Source organism: Anomalospiza imberbis, chromosome 14 (assembly GCF_031753505.1).
Source record: "Anomalospiza imberbis isolate Cuckoo-Finch-1a 21T00152 chromosome 14, ASM3175350v1, whole genome shotgun sequence".
Taxonomy (NCBI): domain Eukaryota; kingdom Metazoa; phylum Chordata; class Aves; order Passeriformes; family Viduidae; genus Anomalospiza; species Anomalospiza imberbis.
Genome location: NC_089694.1, coordinates 159602 through 179621, shown reverse-complemented (window position 1 = coordinate 179621; position 20020 = coordinate 159602). Strand labels below are relative to the sequence as shown.

Below are 20020 nucleotides of genomic sequence, written 5' to 3'. Positions count from 1 at the left end.
GGGTACTCACAGCTGAGACACTGTGCTAAAGGCATTGCTATCAATACTGAGTAGCAAACACCTCAATCTCTCTGTATTTCCCATTTTGGCAAGCTGTTGCCACTCACGCTTCCAGACAGTGACATTGCATTTGTATTGCCCTCCAAAACATCCATGTCCAATAATTTTAACCAATTCATCAATCTGTAGTGAATTGCTCTTACCATAGAACAGCAACAGGCAAAAGGAAAAATAATAAGGGGGTGCACAGGAATTCTCATGTCTTTTCAGCTGAGCCTGGAAATTAGAGTTGTCATTTCAGGCAGCTCCAGCTATGTCTTTGGGACCTATGATCCACCTTGTATTGCTAAAATGAAAGGAGCCACAATGAGATCCCAAATGGGTGATTTGGGAGAAGCTCATTAAGGAGTTCCAGTTTAGAAATGGTTACAAAGTCCATTCCAGAAACAGTTATTTTGTGCTGTTCTCATCTGCTCTAGTCTGAGTTTTACAGAGGAAAATTCCTGAATTTCTATAAACACCTATTAACTGACAGTGCCTAGAAAATTGCTCCTTGTTATAAAATGGTTAAGCTGATTTTTCAGTTATTAGTTTTTGATTGCATATCTAGAGTGAATTACATTCCAATTTTTATTAATTCTGAATGAATCTTTTGTGATCAGATTATTTATGTATTCAATAGTCCCCATCCCTCAGCTCTCCTAAACTCTTTATCCAGTTTAAAACCAAAGCATGATGAACTTGGTAAAAGGCCAATGTGTTTGATGAAAATATGCAGCATGGTACAGGGGAAATCCAAAACACTTTGCACTAACAAGTTTGCAGTGTAAATTCAGCAACATTGTAAAACATCCAGGGATTTATTAAAGAGAGTAACATTTTAGTTGAAAGCTATCACAAAAATAAAATATTACCCTCATGAAATGTTGTCTACCTCTCCCATCTACTAGGCTCAATTTTAAGGTTATCAATGAAAAGGCAGAAAGAGATCAGCTTATATGTATGTGGGTTTGTAAGTAACATACTTAATTGCTTTTCTTCTACTCTCAAAAATGTGATAATGCAAGGGCAAGTTATCTGTGCTAGTTAGGGAGTAATTCTCTTCTGTGTAAAGGTTGGTGAAGTTTTCCTGGTCTCCGTTTCCCCAACTGTCCCATCCAAGTCTGTCTCATATTCCATAGGGTCCAGTATAGGACCTCTTATTAATACCTAATTTCCTATCAGAAAAGTCAAAGTTGAAAGGTCATATGCAGAAGAGAATGTCATAGCTCTTCAGCCTTGAACTTCTTACTGAAGGGAAATTAATTTCAATTCAGACTGCAGTTTGTTCCCTGATGATTTCTGTAGTTTTTCTTCAAAAATTCAAAATTCAAAAAAAGAGGAGAGAATTAGAAGAATTAAAGAATTATATATCCTTTAATCCTCTAGGAAAATATCTGACTGAATTTGGAGCAAGACCATACATACACTGTGTAGTGAGAGACTGTAAATACTGTTCCAGTTTGCAATGAAGATGCAACTAAGTTTTGATGAGAAGCCTCATGAAGATACCTTTTAGAACAACGGGCAGAAGAATTTTTAGAACAATGGGCTGCCCTGATACAATGACAGCATTTATGTTCAAATGCTGTTTCAAATGTCATTATGTTCATGCTAATCCTGCCTAACTACATGTTCAGTACTGTTAACAAAGTGTTACTAAAATGAAGCCTGGAGTTATCAATTAAATATTTTACTTTAAATCAGAGCAGACAGAAAAAGAGTCTTTTGTTTGCATTTGTTTATTTTTCCAGTAGTGTGGCAGTCAGTAAATACACCATGGGTCAGAGAAGCACAGAGGCCCCACCTTGATGGAGGCCATTTTTAGCATATTTCTTTCAGGACTAACAATTTGCTTTAGTTTTCACTATCCATCCCAGAGAGGCTCTGAAGTTTAAATTCTTTTGTATTGAAACTACAATTTGAGGCTTTTCTTCATATGATAATTGGATGATATCTGGTAATGCCATTCTTTGGCAACTGCATTGGTATCACAGGCAGTGCCGCCCCACCTCCATATAAAGGTCATCTTTCCCTTTTCCCCTTCACAGTAACAGCATCCAGAAACTCTGAGCATCCACACTGGTTAGGTGACATCTTCAAGTACATACTGGAGTTTAGAGTAGTGTTTGAGAGCTTCCCTCCTTTGTGTTCTTAACACATCTATGAGCTACTCTGAGGCAATGTTGCCTTCTGCTTCCCATAGCACAAGCAGCAGCTGAATATCAGTATCTGACAGACTGAAAAACTGAAGATAAGGAGAGGCTGCTGTTCTCTTATCAGAATGTAGCAATTATGCAGCTGTACAACTGTAACAGCACTGGGCAGTGTCCTTAGAGTCCATAGACTCTGTGACATCTTCCAGAAATGAAGGTCTGGAGAACTGCAAGCAAGAACTGCAAGGGAGAACTTAAAAGACTGTATGGTGGTTAAACTGGGTGGCACTAAGAAAATAGGTCTTGATAACTGATTAATATAAATTTAGATAATATACAGGTTCAAGTAATGAAAGTTTAGCCAATTTTTGCATGAACAGGTTTCCTCCTAACTTTTCCATTATCAGGTTTAGCCAGCCAAAGAAAATCACAGTTGAACTTCGAGTACAAATAATTAACAAATTGAGTTAGTTGAACAAAAATGGCAAAACTTTGTGCCATCAACAACACATTTTAATTTTCAACCATACTTGTTTTTGTTTGCTGTTATTCTCCAAGGAAGGGGTGCTGCCATGCACATCTATTAATGAAACTAATTAAAAATGCCTTTAAGGCTGCTTTAGCAAACTGGGTTAAGCTCCTGCACAAACTCCAAAGTTAAACTGATACTAACCGTGATTTTCCTTCCAAAGTGATCTGCTGCTTCACAAAATCAGTTAGCATTGGAAGGGACCTCTGGGAGATCATCCAGTCCAAACCCCCTGACAAGGGAGGGTCACCTGGAGCAGGTGACACAGGAATGTCTCCATAGAGGGAGACTCCATGACCTCACTGGGCAGCTGTTCCAGGGTTGTGCTACTCTCAATGCAAAGTTTTTTCTCACGTTGAGGTGGAACTTCTAGTATTTTAGTTTATGACCATTGCTCCTCGTCCTGTCACTGGGCACCACTGAAAAGACTCTGGTACCACCCCCTTGGCACCTGGCTTTGGGATATTTATATGCATTAGTGAGATTCCCTCTCATTCTTCTCTTCTCTAGACTGAACAGCCCCAGCTTCCATATCTCTCCTCGTAAGAGAGATGCTCCAGACATCTAATCATCTTTGTGATGATTACTATCTCCAGTAGCTCCTTTCTCGTGCTGAGGAGTCCAGAACTGGACACAGCACCACACATGCGGCCTCAATCCTTCGGGACGAGGCGCAGCCGCCAAACAAAGCTCTACCCCTCCTTTCCCACGGCCCACTCCCGCTGTTCTCCCGCCGCTCGCGGTCCCCGGCCCGCTCCCCGCTCCTGGCAGGACGGGACTCTCCAGCCCCTGTGGCGCCGTCCCCTCCGGGCGCCGCTGTCCCTCGGCCGCGGCGGGAGCTTCGCACCGTCCCCGGGGGGCCGCGGCCGCCCCCTACCGGGCTGGGCGCTGCCGCCGCCGCCGCAGCATCCGGGGCTCCGTCCGGCGGGTGACGTAACGCTATAAAAGCCCGCAGCGCCTTTGTTCACCCCCATTGCGCAGTTGCAGAGCGGCGCGGGCGGAGGTGAGCGGTGCGGTGCTGCGGACTAGAGCTCTGCGGGCGGCACCGCGGGGCGCTACGGGGATCCGCGGCGAGAGGTCCGCGGCGAGAGGTCCGCGTGGCGCGGGCCGCGTGGCGCGCCGCTCACGGCGGAGCGGAGGCACGGCGGAGCCGGGCCCGGCCCGCAATCCCTCCCTGCCCGGCTCTGGTTAGGACGGCGGGACCCGCACCGTTGCGGTGGGACGAGGAGGGTCCTGGCGGTGTCAGGCGCGGTGTCCGCCATTTTATGTGCGGGGGTTCTTCAGCATCCCGGGGGAGGGCGAAGGGGGAATGGCGAGAGCGCCGCGCCGATGTGTCCGGACGGGGTTGAGTCGCGCGGTGGGTAAGCGCCGAGGAGGCCGCCGGGCGCGGGGACGGAGCAGAGCCACTGCCAGAGGTGGCCGCCATTTTGTGGCGGTGCCTGAGCCCGCGGAGGGTCCGAGGCCCCCCCGCTCACCGTGCCTGGAGAGCAGCTGAGCCCGGGCCCCGTGCGGCCCAGCCTGGCCCGGCCCCGCCGTGGCTCCCTCGGGGTGCTTTGTCCGCGCTCCCGCGTGTGCTGGAGCTGGCGCGGGCCTTCCCGCCATCGCGCTGGAGACACGCGGGCAGCGCTTGTCCGCAGGCGCCGGGCGGCCTGCCAGGCACGGGGGGTTTGGCTTTGTCTTCAGCTCTTGGGCTTTTTTCTTTTTAAGCCCTCCCGCCCCCGCGGCTGTAGCTGTGACATTGCTGTGTAGAAGTGCAGTGGTGGTCTGGTGTCTGTATAGTCTCTCATGTTGTGTGGGCCAGGACTTGAGCATAGGCTCCACGTACTTTAAATGATACAGAGAATGAACTTAATTTATAAATACTGATCTAAGATGCTTTGAAGAGTTAACAATTTTGTATTGCTTTGACATATTAAGTAAATTACTTGAAACGTCCGGGATTTAAAGGAAATGTGTGCTAGGATTGCCATCCAAAGGACAAAAGGAACAGCACTTCTGGAAGAGCTTTTGCATTCACCAATATTGCTTCATTTTAACAGTGCTTTGTTTCACTATTCAAAGTTCTATTTAATATCTTATAAACACACTATATAACATGAAGAAGTAACTGTTAATACTACTGCCAGTTGCTTCCATTACAAAAAAATTGTAATTACTTAAAAGTTATTGTATACCTCATATTTCTTACCTAATATCTTTCTAAAGAAAATTTGCTTGTACATTTGAGGACAGAAGTCATTTATGTACCATGAAGCCTCTATTGCAGTCTGATGTTTTGTTAATAATGGCCTCATTCTTTTTAGTAGGTCATTTACAGAACCAAAATGGTTGAAGCAGATCGTCCTGGGAAGCTGTTCATTGGGGGCCTGAACACAGAGACTAATGAGAAAGCCCTTGAGGCTGTATTCGGCAAATATGGACGCATTGTGGAAGGTAAAGAGAACTTTTCTTAAGATGGTAATAGTATAAAACAAACAACAAAATAGCTGTGATGACTTTTTGGCGTTGATCATCTGAAATGATAGCGCTTAGATGTCCTCTAAGAAGTTCTGAGCTTAAAAGGTTAAATAAAGGTTAAGTGTTCCTTACAGGGAATTACAGGGAAGGCTGATGTGACTTTGTTTCTGCAGTCCTTTTAATGAAAGATCGGGAAACAAACAAGTCCAGAGGATTTGCGTTCGTCACGTTTGAGAGTCCAGCAGATGCAAAAGATGCTGCCAGAGATATGAATGGAAAGGTAGGAATTAAAACCATTTATATGTTGCAGTTGCTACTGACCAGGACAATTAATCTTTGGGGTAATTCAACTGGTAATAAAAGTTGGAAAGAGAATGGATTAGGAGATCCTGGAGACAAGTTGTAACTTTAAATTTGACAAAACGTCTCTGTCTCCATGGAGCTGAAATCTGTTTCTCCTGTTCATGGATTTGCTAATAGAAAATGAAATCTGGCTGGCAGTCAGCTGTGCTCTTTTCTTATTGTTCCTTAATCAGTTTTTGTAGGGTTTTCACCAATCAGGTCTTCATTCTTGCATGCTTCGATAATGTTTTTTGGGTTGATTTTCCTTTTTAATCATATTTGAATGCAGTACTGTGTCAATTACACTTCAGGGAAGTGACTTACCTGAACATCAGTAACTGGTCCCTTAACGTGGGTTGGCTGTGACTTCCCTTGAGTGTTGGAGCATTGATGAGCTATCTGGTGTTCTGTGGATAATCTCCTACATTTGTGACTTGCATCATTGATCTGCTTGGTCTGTGTGAGGGGCATCTTTCCAGTTAATGTGCAATGGCTTTGCAGTTAGCCAGCAGCTGAATTTGTTCATTTTTGCCATAAAATGCAATGGTCTAGCTTTGAGAGTAATTAGAAGTGTAATGTTTTTAAAAATAAAAACACAGGAATTTGCAGCACAAGTTCCAAGATAATACAGGATAGTTTGTCAGAGAATTGTAGGCTGCTGTAATCTTTATCTTTTGTGGCATGTGCTCGAAAAGGTAGATGTAAGTTGGCAATTTTTTGGTGAGCAACTGCTTATCTTCATAGAGGTGCTGTCTCTTCAGGCAGTGAAAGCCATCTTAGGTCACTTGAATTGCAGACTCTGGTTTTCTGTGCATTATGTGAATGATTGTGTTTAGGTCACACTGCACTGGCCTTGTAAGCAATGTCTCTTGAGATGACATTCAAGTAAAGTGAAGAAACATTGAGTGACTGTGATTAATTGACACTTGGGATTTTGATATATTTGTCTTGTTAGTTTAAGAAGTTGAAGTGAAAGAAAAATGTCAGTTATTGCAGTCAGTAAGTAAAACAATTTTAGGAATAAGAAAATGAGCTTTGTGTAGTGCTCGTGAACAGAAATAGTAAAACCTCTTTTATTTGTGTTATAGCAGGCTGCGTGTTAGAGAAGGATAGTGGGTTTTCTACTCCATGTACTGATGTTTCTGGGTGCTTCATGAGAACCTTATCACAATTAGGGTTACTCTCTTAGAAGACTTCCTTCCCTATTAAGCAAGCTAGTAGTTTTGTCAAGGCAGAGAGTGGCAAATTCGGATGACGTTCTTTCTGTATCAGCCTAAACGTCTGTCAAGGTGCTCCTTTCATTGAATTTTATTTCTCCACTGTCTAGTTTGCCACAGTTCGGAAGACTTTTACTGCTGTGCTTAAATAATTAACTTTCTCTGAAACAGTCATTGAACTCTCATATAAGGTAATTTCAAGGACCAATAGGTAATTGTCAGACTTAAAGGAACTCGGTCACTGATCTGTGTGTTTGTGGAGTGCAGCTTGCAAATCAAAATCCCTCTGAAAATAATCGCCAGCTGTTCTATATCTTGAATGCTGAGGCTTGTGTGTGGTCACATTGGAAACATTTGGGAGAGTACTGCTTGGTAAATTAGCTAAATTAGACAATGTTTGTGGCTGAGGTTATGTCTACTTGTTCTGGAATGCACAATCTGCATTACTGGCAAGAAATGCTGGAAAGGACGGCCTTGTGGATCATCGTTCTCATGGGTTTATCTTCACTATAAATCTAGAAGTACCTTCATCTGCTTTGAAATTAGAACAGCAAGTAGTGTATGAAAAGAACCTCCTCAAATGGGATTTGGCCTAGAATGTCCTCTGGTCCAACTTGCTTTGACCATGGATATGAAAGATATTCATGAGGCGGTCTCTCATTCTCATCTTCAGAAAGCCTTCTGGACAACACATACTGCTTGTATTCCAAAAAGACTCTGCATTCAAGGTCTGAGGAAGAGCAGTGTTTGAGGCCTGGTGTGAGAAGAGGTAATTGTCATAAATCACAACATGAAAGTCTTTTTGTCCGTTTGGAAAAGATGGATTGGCGTGTTCTTGAGATTTTAATGCACTTGAGAATCAGCAGCAGAAGCACTGTGCAGACTGCAGTTCAAGCAGTCTGTAAGGCATTCGGTGACCTGTCTGGCCAGGGGGAAGAGTTCTGCATTGCCTGTTGCTCATTCTGTCATCCCAAAGGAATTTGAAGTTGTAGCCAGTAGAAGAGGCTGACTCCAATAGATTCTGCAAGAATGACTTTGCATTTGATTTTTTTATTTTGCAAATGTTTATGTAAATATATCCACAGTTTTGCACCAATTTGGGTGAGGGGTAATAAGTGAATAACTGTATTTCACTACTGGACAAGCATAGACTAGTCAAAGCTTGCTTGTTGAAGATAAGTTTGTCCTGCAAAAAGAGATCACAAGATAATTATTTTAGAGTTGGGATGGAGATTTCTCACTTCAGTTACTTTGTCTTCTAGATTTAATCAATGCTGTCATGTCTGAGCAGTGCAAAAGGAATGTAGAAGTACTTTATAGCAGCTTACCAGCCTTCCTTAAGAAGAATCTTAATTCATGGCTGTCAAGTCTACATCCTGATGCCACACAATGCACATGCTTACCTGGACATCAATGTGGATACTCCCGAGGCTGTAATGGTTGTTTGGTGCTGTGGGCTGTTCTCATGACCTTCTGATTCTACATCCTTAAAGATGAAATGGATAATTAAAGAGAGGATATGACCTTAAGCAAAGGATCAGGGCGAACCAAATATGTAATTCCAGTGTAGACCTGCCAAGCCAGCTGGTCTGTGTTAAGAGGATGAAAGCAGATGCTACAATCCCTACAGTGTAAACTGTACTCAGCACTACAGAAGGTTGTCTGATTGACAGAAAGTGCTTCCTGTTCTTTGGGGAAGAAGTGATACAATGTACAGAAGCTTGGCCTCTTGAGAAATGGATCTTCATTTCTTGGATATATATGGCAAAAGGAAACTCACTTAATGTGCCATCAAGGAACGTGGAGAAATGGAGTCATTGCAGCATCAACAGTGAAGTGATCCATTGAAGGGGAAAGCCCTGTGCGGTGCTAGGACCAGCTTCATGCAAGTTATTGTAATAGTTTCTTTGAAATACTTGATTTCTTGCCCCGCTCCCAAAATTATGCAAATTTCATTCATCTTTTCTGTTGAAATGTGGAACAGAAAACTGTTTGCAGGACAGTTCTCTAATTGTGTTTGGTTAAAGTTCCCTGTCTCACTTTACAAATCTGTACAGATTATTCATTCCACACAAAGGAGAGTTTGATTTCCAAACTATTACCGTTCTAAATTACTTGTAGCTTAAATTATTTCCATGTTTTTTAGCACCAGGGTGACTTCACTTTCTGGTGCTCATATCGTATTAAAAATGCTTCTATAACACTCTGAATCAAGGTTATAAAAATAAACTAATGAGTATTCATGTTGACAGCTTGTGATTTGAGCTCATTGAAAAAACTTCCTTATTCTGAGATGGGTTGTGTGACTTTTATGTTTGGTGAGGTAAGACCTTGCTTTGAGCTAAGAAACCATAAAATGTCCCCTCTGCTTTGAAATAGGACTAACGTTGACAAATATTTTATGGTTAGCAAAAGATATGTTCTTGTACCTAGTGGAAGGTCTTTCTGGACCTATGGAATGGCTTTTTAAGACTACTTTTGTAATTCAGTCTGCAAAGAAACAGTCTTTTGCCAAGGTAAGATGCTTAAGTGCAAGGCAGAAGAAAATAGGAGGAGAAATTACAAGGAAAACTGTACCTCCTACCTAACAGAAATGAAAGAACTTAAACCTAGCATCCAGGTTTTCAGAACCCATAGTAGCAGAAGGGGACAGTGTTTGCTTTCTAAATTTAAAACAAGCTGTCAAGAATATGCCATGAAATTAAGGACAGCAGTGGCCATAGCAAAGCTTAAGGCTTCAAGCCCTCTGTTCCTGCTTGAGAAGGATGAAACTGAGAGATTAATTATGATGGCAGATCAATATGATGCAAACTGAGAAGTTCCAGTCATTAGAATGGATGTTTCAGTTTGTCATGCCAAAAGGCTTTTTGAGAAACCTTCAATAAGTAAAATACTGCACTAAGTCAAAGTCAAGACCAATATGATTTTGTTGGTATTTCTTTTTTCTCCTCACAATGGATCAAGTTGAACCTGTGTATGTACACAGGTTTTCAAGCAATCACTACAACTCTGAGGTGGCAAAATACATGCACTACTGCAGTGAATTTTCAGAGAGCTAGATTTTGACCGAAAACAAAAAATATTCAGTACTTCAGTAAAATACTATTAGTAGCATAGCTAGAGACATTACTAGCAGTCATGTTTGTGTTCCTTTATTGCAGCAAAGAAGTGCAATAATCAACACTTTCTGCCTGATAATTAATTAGTTGTCATGGCAGAGTTAAATATTTAACTGCTAAAAAAGGCAAATAAACCATGTTTGCCAGGATAGGCATGCAATAACCTAATTTTAGCAGAGCTTGTGATCTTGATTCTGTGATAATATCCAAACATTTGGTGTCTTAAGATCATACAGAAATTTGATTAACTAGGTTGAATTACTGAACATGTTAGTACCTGCTCATGTTTGAGGTATATTAGTTGGCTGCAGAGTTCCTGGTATTGCAGATCAATATTCCAGCAAAAGCTTTTACATTTTTATACCACCACCACAAAAAAAAAAAATACAACCACACAACAGAACCCACAAACAAAAATACCCCAACCACAAAGACCTTCCCTGTGGAAAAGCAAGTAATAGAGTAAATTATGACAGTCACCTTGATTGAAAAACCTGCTTGAAACACTAGAAAAAAGGGGTGAAATGTCATACTCAGTCTGCTGTGTAGATGCTGAAATAACTTCTAAATACTTCAGCGATCACCGTTTTATCAGGACGTCAAGAAAAATGTGCTAAACGGCCTCCCCATTGCCAGAAATCCCAACTGAAGCTAAGTTACCTTCAGCTTAATCTTGTAACTACAGGTGCACTCCTAGTTTGGTACAAAAGTACATGGCAATTGAAAGTAAATTGTAGATCATATATCATGTTTCATTTACAGAATAAATGACGTGGGGCTGCCGTAATCATTGGACACTTGTGTTTTCACTGAAAGTCCTTTCTGATGCTGCTCTGTGTTTTTTTTTTTGCCATCAATACCACAAGAATGAAGTACTGTAGAAATTGAAATTAGGCCCAACATGCTGCTGAGTACTTGGGGACTAATACTGAAGACTGAAATCAGTTCTAGAGTTGCTCTAACTTATAAAATGGAAGCCCTATAAATAGTGAAGCAAGAGGGGCTTGATTTAAGAAATACAAACATGACTGAGCAGTAAGTAAAGCAGCTTCTTCTTTAGTCATTAGATGGGAAGGCAATTAAAGTGGAACAAGCAACCAAGCCATCCTTTGAAAGTGGTGGTAGGCGTGGGCCGCCACCCCCTCCCCGAAGCAGAGGTCCTCCCAGGGGCCTTAGAGGTGCAAGAGGCGGAAGTGGCGCGAGAGGACCACCTTCAAGAGGGAGTCACTTGGGTATGTATTGACCTCTCTCATTATACACTTCGACAACACAAGACAATCCCATTGGAAGATGACAATAATCCTACTGGAAAAAAAAAAAAAAAAGTCAAACACCTGAATAGTGCACTCCTTGTTCTTTATTAAAATGATGAAATACGATCTCGGCAGTTTAGTCAAATTTTTGATTAGGCAAGTACACCTTAAGAAAAGGCTTTCAGATGTGAAGATTCCTTTCTACAACTAACACTCCACTTGACTTATGCCTATGAAAGAAAAGCAGAACTCCTGCCTTGCACGTGAGAAAGGAAGCTTTCTGGTATTCAAGTTGAAAAAGTGATTCGCTACCACCAGGGAAAGGGAACTGCCTTTCATTCTTAATAGCAAGAGGTTTAAACTGAGAAAATTTTAGGGCTGATCCTCCCAGATCAGAGTGAGAGTTAGGGCAGCTAAACCTTTTTTTGTTGAGTTGAAGCTTTCAAAGTGTAAGGATAGTGTATTACTTGATACTGGATATTCATTAAGATACAGCTATTTATTCAGACTTTTCAGTATCAAAACAATACTCACTTAAATAGCAAGCGGTACCTGAGGTGTAACAGTAAAAGCTGTAATGCAGAAAACCCCCCCCTGGAAATAGTGAAACTTCTGTCTTGAAGAGTCTGTATAGTAGGTTCTGCAGACTCGGTAGCAGTACCTCTGTTCCCTCTCTGTAGGCTCTTCTCTAGTACATCCTCCCAGGTGGCTCTTGTCTTCTGAGAACAGTAACTTGTTAAGCATTTAAGCTGTGACTGATTACAGGTATCAGTTGTCTTTTTCCCTTGTGTCACACCCTGTAGCTTTTGGATAAGTTCTAAAAGACAGGTCTTGACAGGAATTTAGGCTGTGGAAAGTTTTGCTTTCAATTCTGCCAGTAGCATTTAATAGTGGCTAGAAGACAAGAGAAGGCTTTGAGGTCTAGTTTTAGAGGTTTACTGTTGATCATGTAGTGGTAATAATGGTACCTGTAGGTTGTTTTAGTTCAGGCTTTAAGAAAATTCAGGTGAGTATCACAGAAATAATAATTGGTTCATGGCTTGTCCTCCTAGGATCTTCTCGGGGGCCACTTCCCATGAAGAGGGGTCCACCTCCACGAAGTGGAGGCCCTCCACCTAAAAGATCTGCACCTTCAGGACCAGTGCGTAGCAGTAGCATGGGAGGAAGAGGTAAGGACTTCTGACTAAATTAATTGCTTGGTCAGTTCTAGCATGTTAGTCTTCCTTTAGGAACTGGTGCAAATCATTGATTCAGTCTGCTGTGGGATAGTGTATCGTTTCTCTAACCTTTGGTTCCTTTCATACTAGCATAATTTCGTAGCTGTTGGGAACAATTTGGTGCCGTTTGAATATGTTTCTTTTAGTGCTGCTTTAAAACTGTGCAAGCAGAAATGTAGAGTGTTCTAAATGTAGGCTCCAGAGATACTATTAAATTGCTTTAAGCTATTTACTAGCACTTGCCTTGAATGTTCTGCATGGCTAAATGCTAATTAAATGGACTGTTTCTCTGAAGCTCCTGTGTCACGTGGAAGAGATGGTTACGGTGGTCCTCCGCGCAGAGAGCCAATGCCGTCACGGAGAGATGTCTACATGTCTCCAAGAGATGATGGCTATAGCACTAAAGACGGGTAAATTCTTCTACTGTTTTATTGTAGTGAAGTGTTTTTTGTTTGGAGAAGGAGCTTGATTCCAGACCTTCTGTGGTAGGACATATGGCTAACATCTCAGTTTTTGTTCTTTGTAGTTACTCAAGCAGAGATTATCCCAGTTCCAGGGATACCCGGGACTACGCACCACCTCCCCGAGACTACGCATATCGTGATTACGGTCATTCCAGTTCACGTGATGAATACCCCTCCAGGGGATATAGGTACCTATTGTTGGAGTTTTCTCCCTGTCACTGTAGTCTTGATGTGATGTTAGTGATTTGTACTAAGTCTTAGTAGTCTTTCCTCCTATAGTGATCGTGATGGATACGGTGGTGGACGTGACAGAGACTACTCGGATCATCCAAGTGGAGGCTCCTACAGAGATTCATATGAGAGTTACGGTAAGAATCCATTTTGAGGATCATATAAATGTACAGATGCCATAACATCTGACTTTGACTAGGTTGCTTGTGTTTTAGGGGGAAGTGGCACACTTTTTTTCCCGTACAGTGAAAGTGCAGTTGTTGGTTATCATTTGGTCATCTTGTTAATAAGCTAAAGAAGGAAAGTCTACAGTTCAGAATGACACCTGTCTCTGGAAAATATGGCTGAGTTTCTTCTCTAAAATAACAAGCTGTACTGGAATACCCAGTTAAAGAGCCCGCCTGAATAAACAAACACCGTCTTCATTCCTTCAGAATCTTTAAATCCACTCACTGCCTGATACGCAATCCCCACTTAAAATACCATTAATGTGGCAGATTATATTAAGACCATCTCAATACATATAAAAAGAGTAGCAGTAAACATTTTAATACAGCAATTCTGTAAATTCAAATTTGAAATTGTTCTATATAACTTATGGTGTTGCCATATTACCTGACCATTGACCCTGCAGGTAACTCACGTAGTGCTCCACCTGCTCGAGGGCCCCCGCCATCATATGGTGGAAGCAGTCGCTATGATGATTACGGCAGCACACGAGATGGATATGGAAGCCGAGAAAGTTACTCAAGCAGCAGAAGTGATGTCTACTCAAGTGGCCGTGATCGTGTTGGAAGACAAGACAGGGGTCTTCCCCCATCCATGGAAAGGGGCTATCCACCTCCTCGGGATTCTTACAGTAGTTCAAGCCGCGGGGCACCCAGAGGTGGTGGCCGTGGTGGAAGCAGATCCGATAGAGGTGGAGGCAGAAGCAGATACTAAAAACACTTTTAAACTTTTGGACCAAGACACATTATTTCTCAAATGTGGAAGCTGTTCTATCTTTACTACCAGAGGACTACTAAAAGGAAAAGTTGTTTTTAACCTTTTTTTATTGTTGCCTGTTAAGTTTTCCCCTCCATGACTTTTATGCTTTTGTGAGAGAAAGTTGAAACAATGTTTAATATCATTTCAAAATTGTTAACATTTCTTTCAGAAAGCAGATGTTAAATGTATAAGCTTGAGCTGTGTACTAGTGTTGTAATTTTCAAAGTAAAGTTTCCCTAAAATGCCACACTTTCATCTGATTTTCGTCATGAATGGAACAAGCTGTTCTTAAGATCTTCTGCACAACATCCAACCATCTAACATGGAGATGAATTGCTCTACATGTTCAGCATCTCATTCTGAAAGTATTGCTTGTGATTTGGAGGGTGGTGGGGATGATTCCACATAAAGCTCAGTTGTGCCTAGAATTTGAAGTCACAGTATTCCCAGTACAAAATGCCTTCAGATCCCCGTGTAAAGAAAAATAGAGGATTTCATTCACTTAAACCGAAAAAGCAAGTGGATAATACTATATTCTGCCTTCCTACTGTTTCATGGGGAGTTTAAAAAGATCTCCCCTGCGAAAAAATCATGTTCATGTAAGTCAGCTACAAAATACTGTTAAAAAAACAACAATCCACAAACCATTGACCAATTCCATCAAAGAAGCTGCAAATCGATGCTTACTCACACTGTTTCAAATTTTTGCAACTCTGTAGTGTTTCACTTTTAAAGGAACATCTTTGATTCCAAAGGAGAAAATAAGATAAGCAAAGAAGTCTTTCTCTCCAACTTCTGAAAGGCTTATGGCTTCCTAAAATAAGTGAATCTTTCAGCATTCCACAGCTGATTAAGAGCAGCAAATGCCTGTGAAACAGCAAAGATGGTAAGCAAAGCAAACCAGTTTTTCAGTCTAAGTCAAAATTGAAACAAGTTACCTTCTTCTAGTACAGTAAGACAAGCTGCATGTCCTGGCAATGGAAGTGCTCTCTAGATTAAGGAAAAAAAAGGAAAATAAATTCCCCAATACATTAGAAATTCTCCAAATTCAACAATCCTTGGATAAAAGCATTTATGGCACCAGTTTTGAAACTAAAGCTGTAATGCAGCTCACTGTAGAGACACACTATTGCCATGTAGAGTGGGGAGGGGGTGTTTTGTAACCAGTATCTCTCAGTGAAGATGCTTAAAGAGGGTGCACATACAGCATATTAACAAAATTAAACCCTTGTGAAATCAGGAATTTCTTTAGATTGGGAAATAACAGCTCAACTATTGGGAGTTGGAAGCAAGAAATGCAGACTTGATGTTTAGTTGGATGCCTAACTCTGTTTATTTTGACACTACGTTGCAGGGATACCCAGGGATACATGTGGCATAGCCTGTGGCAAGTTGTTATAACTTGGGTGAAGCCATGAAGTTCAAAAGATACTCTTGAATATAGTAAACATGAAGACCTCCAACTAAAAAAAAAAAACCAAACCACAAACCCAAAACCTTTGTACTACTGTTTAGTCCTCAGTAAATTTTGTCGTTCAACTTATGGATTTAACATGGCAGTGCACCATTGAAAAGGAATGAGAATCCATAAGCCATGCAACCTTTCTCTAAGCCATTCCAGTCCATTCCAAGCCAGTGAATCCTCCACCATTTAAAGAAGTAGTAAAACATTGCAACTGAATAATCTGCAAACCAAACTTGTGCCATTGTTTTGAAATGGGGGCAATTACTGTAGGTTAGCTTGTGCTGTAAAACATGTTTTTCTCAATTTGTTGTATCTTCTCTTAGTTGCAGGGGGATAACTTCCTGAAGATACCACTGAAATAGTGCTGGTTCATCTGTTGATGGAAGATGTGAGTGGTGCCTGTACCAATACATAAGGTAAATATTACAGTAGTGTAATAGCTGTAAGGAAGTTCCCTGCTTATTGTGTTTGTAGGTTTGAATGGATGTTCTTCATGGCTAAGTGTTGTTTTTGACTTCTGTTTAAATTTTGGAGGAGGAGGCTTAAGAAGGCTTTGTAAACCAACCACTTTAGGAATGGCAGCAAGACACTCCGTGTCTGCAAAAACGGCCTATTTGGGTACAGCTAAAGAAAATCATGTTTACAACTACACTTCAAGTCATGTGGCAGAAAGTGCTGAGTATGAATTTTTATAAGAGCAGACCATAAAAATCAGAGTTGTAATAATAAATGTTAGTATAAACATTTATTCAGTTCTGCTAAATGTGCAGGATTAGCAATTAGAGTGAGTATAATCTTGGATTAGGAATTGATCTCTGCAGAGGTCCTGGGATTAAGCTGCAGACTTCAGGTGCCTCCAGAATGGTTTTAAGACTGTAGAACAGCTGTGTTTGGTGGCTCTAAAGCCTACCCTATTAAAATAATTTTTCAAGAAGATTCAGGAGCAGCTGTCTATGGATTTTATGTGAAAGTTTGACTTGCTTCTGTTTCTCTGAAAACTCAGAAAGAAAAAAGTGGAAGTGGCTGTCATGCCAATCTAGCTTTCTGGAAAATAAAATTTCTCTACTAAATAATTGCTAGTAAAGAAGTGGAAGTAACTTACAGTGTGTGCAGAATTTGATAAAATCTAGTTGAGATTAAAGGATAAGGACAACTACCTTTTCCAAGAGAAGCATTTATGTAAAGAAGCATGTGTACTCTCTTACATAATTCTTTATTGAGTCTGTAAATGCAAGAACCTATTTTGCTGTTAGTTTCAAATTCTACTTTTAAGAACCAACTTTAAAATGGTAAAAAAGAAAGAGCTGCAGTTTGTGTAGTTGGTTTATCTGACAGCTGGTCACTGTTACCAGGGAGATCCTATTTTGTGGGAAGGATAAGTTCTGTTGTATACTATGTGATGTTTGTAGCCTCAGTTGGGTTACAATTCATTCTCCCTATACAGTGTCAGTAACAGCAACTTAAATAACTGTGCAATGCCCTTGTCAGAATATGCTAGTAATGTTTTATAAATACTCCTGATAAATTGCTGCTGTTACCTTGATAATAAAGGAAAAATACGCTTTGTTTCAGATAAAATACAGAATCATCACAAGTTTTTTCTGTTCAGGGGACGCATATAGTTAAGCAAAACAGAAGCTACTGCCCTACCAGCTTTTTATTTTTCTGACGTGTGATAAAATTTCAACCAGCAAATGCTGTCCTTGTCTTTGTTTTCCTTTTAAGGAAAGGAAATGTTTCCTGTAAGGAAAGGAAAGGACTGTTGAAATACTTCAATTAGAGTCTTACTGAAAGGACACTTCACAATAAGTGTTTCTAAAGGTTAAGAAAACCTTTTTCATTTAAAAATCACTGATGTCACTAGTGTGCCACTAAAGTGGATTAGGGAAATAGGTCTAAAAGTAGCATTTCCCCTTCATTTCCCCCGCTCACCTGCAAAAAACCACCAGGAGTCAGTTTTTAAATTTATAGTTTGACCAAGATGTAGGTCTTAAATCTTCTAATGAAGAGAAGAAATGCTGTCTTTAATGCAGTGTTCTAGGAGACTTCAAAAGATATTGACAAATCATCATATAGGTTGTGTCAGAACGTTTTAAGCTTCATGTGTGTGCACCTCAGTTCTCTCTGTTAGCTGGGAAGCTGAAGCTTAATTATTTTTGACATGTGAAAAGCTTCCCTTTATTAAAAAAAAAAAAATAGGTGCTTTTTTTTCCAGTTTAGTAAATCTGTTGTGACCACGTTGTAATAAATACGGGTATTAGAGACAAAAGCACACTCTGTCAGCTTTCTCTTCAGCTTCTAAATGTTTCTAGATTATTAACAGGCATGGTACCAATGTTAAGGGAGCAGTAAATAGACCTTAACTTGTGGCAAGGAGGATAATAATAGCCTTGTGGAAAATCAGGGTGCAAATGAAATTGCCAGCCATATACCTTCCCTTGATTACAAGTTTTATTTTATTTATAACACATTATTACTTACAGATATATATATATCTGATATATATTACAGATATATATACCAGTGTATAACAGAACTCCTGAGTAGCATGTTGAGATTTATCAAGAGCTGGTGGGATTTTGTGGTGAGTAGAATTTGAAGGGGGAATACACCCAGGAATTGAGGTACTTAGTACCTGCCCTGGAGAGAGCGTTATACAAGCAGTGTGCATTAATACAAGTCGCCCTCAGGGCATTTTGATTGTTGTAGTTAGCTATTGATGTGCTCTCATACTGTTGGAACAGATCAAATACAATCCGAATGTATTAACTACATATATAAAATGATTTCAAAGATAATCTAGCATTTTTGTCTCTTGGCTTCTGAGAGGGTACTAACTTGCATTTCCTTTTTCCAGTTGCAGTGACTAGAAGGTGGCAGTGCAGCAGTGGATGTGCATTGGAAAATCAAAGGATAACAAATCACACCTGATGCAGTCTGGCTTTTGAGTGTAGTGTTTTCTGGAGGATTGTGTAAGCATTCAGGAGTTGCCTTTGAAAGTAGCACTACCGATCTCTTGGACATATATAAAATTTCTGGTGGAAGCCAACCGCTGTCTGCCGTAGCTCGCCCCTTCCAGCAGTGCAGAGTGAGCTGGTTCGTTGCTCGTTGCACACGCATCCTACAGCAGCAAAATACTTTGGTTGGCTTTTCCATGTGTGCTTGCCATTTATGCTGATAAAAGGAGCAAGTTACACAGAAGCGAATCTTAGTCCTCTTGAATACAGAGCACTTCACCAAGAAACCATGGAAAGTTCTGCTTTATTACATCAACAGTTTTGTCCCAACCTTCTGGATGAGAGAAGGGGAGTGTTGGTGTACTCAGACAATGTTAGTGATGAATGGCTAGAATAATTAGTGTTCCTCTGTGTAGACTGGACAGCAGTACATCTCTTGGGAGTAGGTACTTCCTGCAAAACTTTGTCTTGATTTTGGTGCATTTTTCTCTTACACACATGTTGATGGGCCAGTGTATGTGAGAGGAATCCTCAGGCATTGGTATTTCATGTAGAAAAATCATAAACAGTCATGGATAATAAAATTTATACTGACTTCTGTGATAGACATAAACTGATCTCACTTGAACAACCCTTAGTTCATAATGAGTAGTTAAAGAAGAAAAAGCATGCATACTTTGTCTAGAGATTTAAACTTTACGTTTGGGGTGAGGATATCACTTTGAACCTCAGTTATGGGCTGCAGATTCTAGGAGTAAATCTGTATAGCAGATTGGTAGAATTGCAGTATTTCCCAGGGCAAATAAATTTACTGTTAACAAGTATTACGGGTTTGGGGTGTTATTGTCTAATTTAAAAGAAATACATACTCTTCTCGGAGATACTTGGATGTTGGATGGTGGTCAAGATTGCTAGTATTACATCTTGGAAGGTTATCGTTGCAAAGTGATCTCAGTATCTCTTCTGCAAGAAGGAGTAACATTCTGTACTATCGGACTCCTTTTTCAGCACTATTAGCTTGTAGTGTTGAGCACTGCCGTTCAGGCTGAACTGGATCATCCTACCTAAAGTGTAATGCCAAATGGCAGCTACTGTATGATCAGTGCCTGCCTAAAATCCTAATTAATGAGAATGTACCCTGATCTACAGTATTAGCTCATGCACTGAAAGCTACCAGTTGAAATGTATCAGTAGATTCTGCAGCAGACATATACTCCAGTGCTGTTCTTTGTGGTTGAGTATTTTCCCTCTGCTGGGAAAAAAGAGTGAATTACTTAAGCATGTGTGACTTCAAGAAGAACCACTCAAAAATGGTTCTAAATATGTGACTGCTCATTTTACTTTGCTCCTGTCGCTGTGCTGTTCTGATGTGTATGCTGCCAGAGTCACTTGGGTAAAGGAAAATCACCCCCTTTTAAAATAACACTGTGGTATTTATTCATCACTGGTATAAATCAGGCTGTAAATAAGTTTTTTTCTATAAGTTGACTCTGCAAGAGATGATCGATGATTTGCTTGATTTGTTGCTGTCAGCATGTAGACAGAGGTGAAGCATTTCCAAAGACCAGACCAGACACTTCCTTCCTT

The 20020-nt window shown here is 40.7% G+C and overlaps 1 protein-coding gene and 1 non-coding gene across 5 annotated transcripts; both read left to right on the top strand.

Moving 5' to 3' along the window:
- The first annotated feature begins 3605 nt into the window (after positions 1-3605).
- On the top strand, positions 3606-19255 carry RBMX (RNA binding motif protein X-linked). 4 transcript variants are annotated; one of them, XR_011003981.1, is made up of 10 exons: positions 3606-3727; positions 5028-5157; positions 5355-5461; positions 10920-11091; positions 12165-12281; positions 12625-12739; positions 12856-12981; positions 13073-13161; positions 15806-15892; positions 18334-19255. XR_011003981.1 is itself a non-coding variant. In XM_068204533.1 (9 exons), the coding sequence occupies exons 2-9, from the start codon at positions 5049-5051 to the stop codon at positions 13964-13966; spliced, it is 1143 nt and encodes a 380-aa protein (XP_068060634.1). In that variant the 5' UTR covers positions 3607-3727; positions 5028-5048; the 3' UTR covers positions 13967-14258. The 4 variants fall into 4 exon arrangements, 3 of the variants coding, with proteins under 3 accessions (XP_068060634.1, XP_068060632.1, XP_068060633.1); XM_068204533.1 differs by lacking the exons at positions 15806-15892; positions 18334-19255 and adding an exon at positions 13659-14258 and having other exon boundaries at positions 3607-3727; XM_068204531.1 differs by lacking the exons at positions 15806-15892; positions 18334-19255 and adding an exon at positions 13659-14258 and having other exon boundaries at positions 3608-3727; positions 13058-13161.
- Positions 5210-5281, top strand: LOC137482795 (small nucleolar RNA SNORD61). Its single transcript, XR_011004212.1, has one exon. It is a non-coding gene; the product is annotated as a small nucleolar RNA SNORD61 (small nucleolar RNA).
- Positions 19256-20020: the final 765 nt, after the last annotated feature.